Source organism: Diorhabda carinulata, chromosome 7, assembly GCF_026250575.1.
Source record: "Diorhabda carinulata isolate Delta chromosome 7, icDioCari1.1, whole genome shotgun sequence".
Taxonomy (NCBI): Eukaryota; Metazoa; Arthropoda; class Insecta; order Coleoptera; family Chrysomelidae; genus Diorhabda; species Diorhabda carinulata.
In genome coordinates this window covers 19,909,736-19,919,059 of record NC_079466.1, presented here as the reverse complement: position 1 = coordinate 19,919,059, position 9,324 = coordinate 19,909,736, and the positions used below count along the sequence as shown (strand labels likewise).

Here is a 9,324-nt window from a genome sequence, read left to right as displayed (position 1 = left end):
AACCCATACCATATTGAGAGATATTTTGCGAAATATAAGAAATTTTTATGAACTCAATTCCAATCTACCATTTTTAATTTTATTAAATAATTATAATAGCTTAACTGCTCCACTACTTTAGAGTTGAAATTAATTAGTTTCAAATAAGAACGAGAGAGTTATAGATTGGGTGCACATATATGAATATTTAAACAGTTTTTGAAAATTTGCTTTTGAACCATAATTTCACAAAAGTGAATCCATTTGATAACGTCCCCGGGAAATGGTTTCTGGATTGTGTGTACTTTAAAGCAACGGTAACCTTTTTTCAAATTTTATACATTTTTCAATATTAAAATATCTCAAATTATTTACTTTATCTTTAAATTTAATAAATATAAGTCCAAGCCAAATCTCCACTGACATATTTTCAATATACTCAGTAAAACGGAACAGTTAACACGGAAGAGTTACTGCCATTCGGAGTAGTATGTATTTAGAAGAAGAGCTGAACTTACAAAAACGATCCAAGACAATATTATAGAAGAAGATTTCTGCAAAAAAAGAGTTTGTGATACCAATATTCTATTACCTCTACAAATACTATTGATATTGTTAAAATTCGATTCGAAAATATGTTCATTTAGGACTTTCCATCTGTTACCTAACCATTTTTTTTGTATTTAGAGATGACACTAGTGCGATTGAATCAATACCATCTTAAATTGATAAATGTTCACTTACATCTTTACAAACTGATTACTTTGAAATATGTAGAATTGGAGAAGAAATAATCATTGGAAATACTCCGAGAAAACACGACTATTAATTATAAGAATGTCTACAATGATATTAATGCCATTATTTATTGCATTAATAAGGCTGGAAACAGTTCAATAAACTAAGAAATTTTTGTTATTAATGTTTGTAACCGAAGTAGCATTGTTCTTAAGTGTTAAAAATTAATATAAAACTTGAAAAAGATAACCTCCTTATTTTACATTCCGTATTGGTGTTTTAGAACTTCCAAATGAGTGCTAGAAAACTCTGGCTATTATTACTTCTTTTTACAATGCTTACGAGCTTCCCTCGTGTCGTGCTTTTAGCCTTTTCCGTTATCTCTCGAATATTCTCATAGGTTCCTCAAACTTAGATCGAACAGTATATAGTACTCGATATCACTACGGAATATTAAAACCTATAGGCAAAGGTTACAAGCAAAAGAAAAATATCTATCAGACTTCCTTTAATACTTTTCACACTAAAAATCATATCCCGTATAGGAAACTGGTTTGTTAGTCCCGCTAGTGTCCTGTAAGAAATTTCTTTTTTAGAAGGCTTCATCTTTACCTTATTTCAGGTCTGCTAACCATATTGGTTTTTCTTTGGTATTAGAGGATCCACGTGCCTAATTTTGACACATAGCTGGCCGTTTTCTTGATTTTTTGGGAGTTTCCGTTTTAGTTTCCGAGGTTCCAACACGACTAGAAGTTGGTGAATTATCTTGAGCGTTGGACAATGGTCGTTTTTTATTCTTATTCACTTCACACAGATATTCCGCAACGTATTGCTTCAATTCGAATAATGCCATATATTCCGAACTCTTTTGACTCCACAAGTTTCATGCATTCACAACGCACATGTCCAGCAGATGGAAAAATATCTTCTTATACCATTCAGAGCAAGGAATTATTCGGTATTCATGAGCTTCTCTAAAATAACGTCTTCAAGATATTCTAGGAGAAGTACCTACATAAGTTGACAGCATGCGGACTAATTTGTTGTCATACCAACAAACACAAGAAACTTCAACTCCGTCTGTAACAGCAATTTTATTTACCATACTATCTCAGCCTAGCTATATAACCTCTTTTAAAATAGATATCTGATAGCCTGTTACCCGATTTATTCTCGCAGTTTCTAAAGGTAACAGATCTTTCTGTGAAAGAGTGCTTTCTATTTATTCTTAAAATCTTTCTTCAACGAACATTTTCCTGTACCACAAAAATACTACTGGTTAATTAAAGGCGTTAAGCTTATTTTAATTCGTATGTCACCTGGAACCTAGACTGAAGAGACTATTATTCTTACGTATTTCATTAAATTGTTTTCAACATTCTCAATTAAGCTTTGAGTGAATGACATGGGGTTTAGTGCTTTGATAGCCGTTTGACTATAAGAACAAATCGCCACATCACATTTCTAATATTTTTTTTCGAGTTAATTTCAATGCATCTTTCAGAAGTAGATATTTATGTTTATAATACGTTAGAACAGGATGCTAGTGATGAAGTGTATTCGGTACCAGGAGACAAATGCATTTCTCGAACTAAGTATTGCTATTGTTTAATTTGAATTAATCAATTAAATAAAGTCTATAAATAAACATCTATATTTTGGATTTAGCCCAAATCAATTTTCAACTGGCAACATTTAAAATGGAACTTACCATTTGTAATGATTTGATTTGGTTCAAATGAAAGTTCGCCATCCTGTTCACCTAAACAGGCATATAAAGTTCGGACTCTCCTATAAAAGATTATTACAATTATTAACTCAATAATCTATATAAGTTAAATGATGATTCTAAACATCTCTATGATTGATAAAGCGACAACTATATATATTTAAAATAGCACGATTATCCTGTAGGATGTTTCACAATGACTTTATGGTTATCTATATGTAGGATAAGTATACAAAATCAAAATATTTACTTGCTATATATATATATATATATTTATATATATATATATATATATATATATATATATATATATATATATATATATATATATATATCCATCAATAAATTATACAAGGTAGTTTAGAATTATATAAATCAATTTCCACAGCTAATATTACTTATACAAATTAGGGTACTTCTTTATACTTTTTCTAAAATTGAATAATAAAATTGATTGAATAGAGAAGCTCATGGATTTTATATTTTGATAATATAAGATATAAGGAATAATTGATTCCATAGGTTTATTTTGGTATTACAGAAATGTAACATTGTCTAAAATACATGTATATAGTTAAGCTTATAATAAACCAATTTAAAATATCGAATTATTATAAAACATTTTCTGCATATGAAAGTCTAATTATTTCTTGAGATAATTAGACTAAGTTAGATTTTTTGGAACTGTTGGTGATATTCATTCTGAACACACCGACACTCTCAATTACACTTCCTGACGCGCGTTTCGATAACCAAGTTATCGTCTTCAGAGACTGAAGATAAACTAAGATCTAATAACTTGGCTTACCTGCTTTATACTCTATAGTTTAGTAGCCAAGTAATAAATATAAAGATTCCCATCAAGGAAGTTTTTTGTTAGAATTAATTTTCACGGGAGAAGGTTTATTAGTAGGAAAATTCAGTATAAAACAGGCAAGTCAAGTTATTAGGATTTAGTTCACCTTCAGTCTCTGAAGATGATAGCTGGGTTATCGAAACTCACGTCAGACAGTGTAATTGTAAGTGTGACTTCTTAACTCTGCTTTACACTTCAAAACCACTCTCCACACATGGGAAGGGTGACATAAGGTCTTTTCGGAAGCTATGATAAAGTTAAGTGATAAAGAATTAATCATATGTTATGATCATTTCTACTCTAGTAGACCAGTGGGTAAATGCGATCAGCTGAAGGGTTGTTTCATTTGTCTGTGGTTTTTTAAACTTTAAAAGTTATTTATTCCCCTGAAATGGCTGATTACTATTAATTCTTGTTAGTAATGTCATTGATAGGTTACTGAAGTTTGTGGTTTTTATATTTTTCGCATTTCTGCATGAAAATAACTTATTAGCTTCAAACTTTAGTGCAAAATCCGTGTGAGGGGGTAAATGTTTGATAACTGCTCATTAATAAATATTAAATATTTGGAATCTATTATACAACTAAATAAATATCATGGAAGAATTAAAGCACAAAAAAATAATAAAAATCAAAAGTTCTTGTATATTTAAATTCGAAAATTGAACGTGACGTTTGGAAACTGTGATCTAAATTTCGTTCTGGATTAGGATCTGCATCTTCTGATAGCTGATATACCTGATGTCGGGTTACAGTTTTTGAAAAGTCCTATAGTGACATGAAATAAATAATTGCGACATAAAAAATCTATTTGAAAGATATTTGGTAAGCTAAGATTCCAAACTCTCCCGTTTAAATGGCTATATTTCTCCTCTTATTCAGTTTTAAAAAAGTGTACATAATGCAGTCTTAGAAACTCTGAAACATAATTCTGAACAAACTTGTATCACTATCATACCATGCATAGCTAAAGCTTAATTTTACATGAGAACTTCCAAAATAAAGTGGATAGGGTGTTAATATTTTTTACCTTGTTTTGTGAGGTGTTGGACTAGATCTTCTAGAAGAGGTGTTAGTAACTAAAGTAGGAGAATGCAGCTTCCTAAGAGATTTATGATGAAAAAATGTTAGTTTCAAAAAATAGAATTAGTGCAATCATACAATAATATTACGAGGTTTTTTACATAAAGGAAGTTCCGTTTCTATTATTCATTCCGCGCATGTATTCAATAAGAACCACATGACGCCATCTTGAGCTCGCTATTGGTTGTGTGTAGCTTGTTTGAAGTTAATTGGATATGATGAAAAGACATTCGATCGATGATTCGTTTTCTGTGTGCGAAAAACGTTAAGCCAACTGAAATTCATCAGCAAATCGAAAATATCTATGGAAAAACGGCGATGATCGATTCAATAGTGAGTCTTCGATAAGGCTTCATACGGTTCACAGGAAAGAACGCAGATATCCACCTATGGTGGTCGATGAACTGCTTCATGTAATTGAAGAGAAGGTGCAGCTGCAGACATTTCTACAAGTTTCATAGACAGTTATTTATGAAATTTGACTTTTCATGAACTTTTTGCCGTGTTTTCCCTAAAAAACACTAGATGGATAGTACAGTTGATTTTTTGAGTCGTTATGACAATGAGGCGATTCATTTTTATCGTAGAAACACGAGGGATGAAATGAGGGTTGCGTATGAAGCACCTGATAGCAAAAGGCAATAAATGGAATGTAGGCAGTTTGTCCCTAGCGCAAGTTGAGACATGATACATTAAAAAATAATGTGCGCGGTTATTTGGGAAAGAAAAAGCACTGCACTAATTGATTTTTTGTCGCGAGGTAAAGCAATCAATAGAAGCATTAGATACTTTGCTACCCATTATAAAATAAGCAGTTCCAACCTCGCTCCTAGCGACTTTCATTTGTTTCGGTGTCTGAAGGTTTTTTCCGCGATCAGAACAAACATGTCACTTTATGGTTCAATGCACAAGCAATATTCTATGAAGAGGTGTATACAAAACTTGTACCACACTATGCCAAACGCATGAAAAGTCACAGAAGTTACCTCGAAAAATTGTGTAAGAGTGATAGATATTTGTTCACTAAATTTATTTGCGATATTACTGGTTCTTCTTTTATTTAAAAATGGAACTTACTTTACGAAGATCCTTTGTATATAGTAAAATTATACTTACACATATCCAGGGGATTTATAGTTTTTCGGATAGCCCATGTAATAAGATGTTCTTTTTGTTTTCTTTGGTAAAATTCCAATTCCATCTCTAGATGTTGAAGATAAAGATTCATTTGAACTACTGGTGCTATTTGCTTCTGAAATAATCACATTTAAAATACTAATAACCTTTTAAAAGTGCTAAGTCTTCATAAAATATAAACAACTAAATTTACGAATAATTAGAAGAATCAGACCTTGGAATGAAAGAAATAGGAATATTTTCACGGCCGATTAAGGGAGGCGATGAAACTAAATTGAAAGAATATTGTGATACAGTCTATTTGTTTGATAACAGTCGATAAAATTTAAATTTTATTTACATGGTTTTAAATAAAAATTACTTGATGGAATATTTGCACTCGCCCTTTTGCCCCAGTTCAACGAAACAAATATAACAAAATTATAAGTGATTACAACTACCATCTCTCACTATATAAGCTGTAAGTTGTTACCTAATCTATTGCTGAAAGGCCTAAAATTAGGAGGACTATAGTTATGTAGCGTAGGCAAGTGTGTTTCAGATTGAGAAACAGTCGATAACATTTGTTTGAATCTTTGTTGGTTATGTGATGTTCTTCCCGAAATGTGTTCACTTCTAGTAAGATCATAGGAACCGTTACTTGCTTCATTAACACTGAACGTACTTGATGAAATTCTAGGCTCAATATAAGAAGAAACAGTCTAAAAATAAAATTTCATTTATTAGTTTTCCAATTTTATTAGATCATGATTCTTAAAGTGAAAATAATACAGGTCTACAAAACAGGGTAATCATTTATTTAAAAAAAGGTTACGCAGTTTTCCCCATAGAATACGAAGTCTCAGTATTCTTGACCAAAATACCTTTTATCAGTTTTGTATTGCACAAATGATATTACAATTTTATTCAAGTGCGCATTATTGCTGTAGAGGGAGATTTGATATTTGGCTTGGAGTAATGGTTTTGGGGGGTTATTGTTTATTATCTCACCACTTAAGTTTTTTCAAGGCAGTGTGGCACATGGGCATTATATTAATGATATCCTACAAACCACTCTATTGTCTTATCTAAATGGGTGCTCACAAGACCTTATTAAACAAGACAACCCATATATTACACATCGAGTTATAGAGTTTCACCCAGAAGCAGGAGTTAATATTCTGCCATGGTCTCCCCAATCACCAGATTTAAATCCCATCGAATAAGTGTAGGATACGACGAGAAAAAGACTGACCTATTTGCACCTCTTTTCCCATACTGGCGCATTCAATCCACAAATTTAAGCTTGCTTGAAACGAGATGTCACAAGAAGACATCAAATACTTTCTTTTGTCGAGTGGATTCAGCTACAGGTTCTAAGTGCATGTTAATAAAAATTATTGCAAATGTTATTGTTTCATTCTTGATGTAAGGCTATGATAATACCAAAAAAGCAAGGTAGATAAATTATTTCTTCTGGGTGTAATACTGAGTATAAGTGAAACGGCATAGACTGATATAATTCAATGTTTAATCATTGATCAGCATATTATTTTACAGATCTTGTAGTACATGGGGATAGATTTCGTCTAATATGAATGTTGTGGATACATATTTATGTATTCCTACTTTATAATCGTATTCAACTGGAAAAACTTGTGAGAAGAAATGCAGGAAAATGTTGGCACAATGCAAATGGTCTTTGTCATAATGGAACCTAATTTCAAATCAGTATAAATTTTAAATTCCAGAAGAAAAATCACCAATATCAAAATGAATAATACACTTTGGGGTCCTTATATTGAAGAATAAGTGTAGCACAAAATGATGTAAATAACAAGAAAGCCAAAAAATGTGCCGTATGTTATAAATACAAGTTGAACTTTCGTCTTTGGACAACATAATATAATATCATTAGTGTAAATAACTTCAATGCAAATATACTTACACAAGTGTAAGGTTGAGGATAATCTCTATCCCTGAAGTTAGAAGATATTTTTGTAGGCTCTATATATGACCTTCCAAGTCCATCGTCAGAATTCATGTATGTAGGCAAATGATTATTGGGCGATCCATATATACTCTGACTATTATTGCTAGTTGCTGGAGGCTGTACATATTTTGGGGACAAACTATCTGGCTCGTTAAAAAACAATCTTTGGTAATTTTCAATGAGGATTTCTACAACAATATTGTAAAATTTGAGATCCAATATTGAAGCCACTGTTTCTTCTTCTGGTCTAAGTAAAGTTGGACCGAAACATACTCCCAAATTGCTAACGGTCATTAGATTTTTATCACATTTCGCAACAACACTAAAACAAAATATAATGTTGTTATAATGGTTATCAAAAACATTTAATTATCTACTTAAATATAACCAGATTCCAATGCTAATGCTAGTGAAATATGTAAAACAACCATAACATTTCAATATATTTACTCTAAAGTTGGCCACTAATATGAAGATTTAATTTTAAACTTTAACCATCGGCATCATCATAAATCGAGTAAACTTCCAAGGTAAGTGAAATTGTTGAAAAGTCGAATTTTTTGAAACAATAAATTGTTTTTGACTAAAGTTAACTCCAAGTCATTGAAATAAAATAACGCGAACTATCATTTCAATTAATGTCGGAATTTATTATTATGTACTTACTTGGTTAAATGCTTCATAAGAATTTTCAGCACTTCGAAATTAATTTTTGGTAATCGGTACAGTAAAGTGTGAACATCTTTTATCCTAGTTTGTTTTGATTCATTTTCTGCAAGAAACAATAATTCAAATTCAATAAGTAGATTAGTAAAATGAAAATACAGAGTACATTAACTTTTTCACAGGGATTCCTTTCAAACACAACATGGTACCAAACTACATACACTACTTGGCATAACTATTTGCTGAGTAGTGTGTGTATATAGTTGAGTAAATTTACTGTACATACTGGCGCATTATAACCATAATGTACAAGTTGCATACAGTACTTTTCCTACAAGCTAAAATATACCAGTAACAATGTTTCAAAAAGATTTTGTATTTTTATTAAGATTCCATTCTATAAACTGTTTGTCATAGTGTTCATACATTTTCATTCATCTTTGGGGTAATAAATTCAACCAAGAGGCTTGTTTCCTTCCAATTCCTCTACAACTTTCAACTTTACCCATCATAATCAACTGGAAGATACTAAACCAGCTACCACGTTTGTTTGCATAGCTGTTCAAGGTATGTTGAGCATGCATCTATATAACCACATTTTAAAAGCCTCTAAGCAATTAATGGTAGATATTTTTAAAGTCCATGCTTCGACACCATATAAGAGAACTAACCATATGTAATATTTGATCATACTTTTCCGGAGTTGAAATTTTAAATTTTCATTAGAGAAGAGTGATTTCATTTTGAAAAATGTTGTACAAGAGCTACCACATTAAAATAAATTGGAAACAATTAAGTTTGAGATTCTAACAGATTTGTAAGATAATTAAAAATCAATAAAATGTTAAATGTTAAAACAGTAGTATAAAGTCAGAAAAATTAATAATGTAAAAGTGAAAAATTGTGGATAGTATCAATATCTAGATTGATGATAAAGTGGCAATATGTCTTCAACAATGTTAATATATACTAAGTATACTGAACACACTGCTTACACCAACAGTTCAAATTACATTCTGATGCTCCTTTCAATAGCCATGTTATCATCTTCAGAGAGTGAAGGTAAACTGAGCCTCTGAAGACGATAACTTGGTTATCGAAACGCGCGTCAGACATTGTAATTGTGAGTGTTGGTGTAAACAGGGTATTCAGTATTAATATCAC

The 9,324-nt window shown here is 31.2% G+C and overlaps 1 protein-coding gene across 4 annotated transcripts in view; it reads right to left on the bottom strand.

The window, feature by feature from the left end:
• LOC130896204 (rho GTPase-activating protein 26) overlaps positions 1-9,324 on the bottom strand; it is a 45,012-nt gene that overhangs the window by 7,270 nt on the left and 28,418 nt on the right. Inside the window, exons 10-15 of one of the 4 annotated variants that reach the window (XM_057804130.1) lie at positions 8,161-8,266; positions 7,450-7,816; positions 5,995-6,223; positions 5,502-5,637; positions 4,333-4,404; positions 2,429-2,508 (exon numbers count right to left, since the gene is read on the bottom strand). In XM_057804130.1, the coding sequence (XP_057660113.1) occupies positions 2,429-2,508; positions 4,333-4,404; positions 5,502-5,637; positions 5,995-6,223; positions 7,450-7,816; positions 8,161-8,266 (990 nt within the window). The remainder of the gene's footprint in view (positions 1-2,428; positions 2,509-4,332; positions 4,405-5,501; positions 5,638-5,994; positions 6,224-7,449; positions 7,817-8,160; positions 8,267-9,324) is intronic. The other 3 variants (XM_057804131.1, XM_057804132.1, XM_057804133.1) reach the window with 3 other exon arrangements.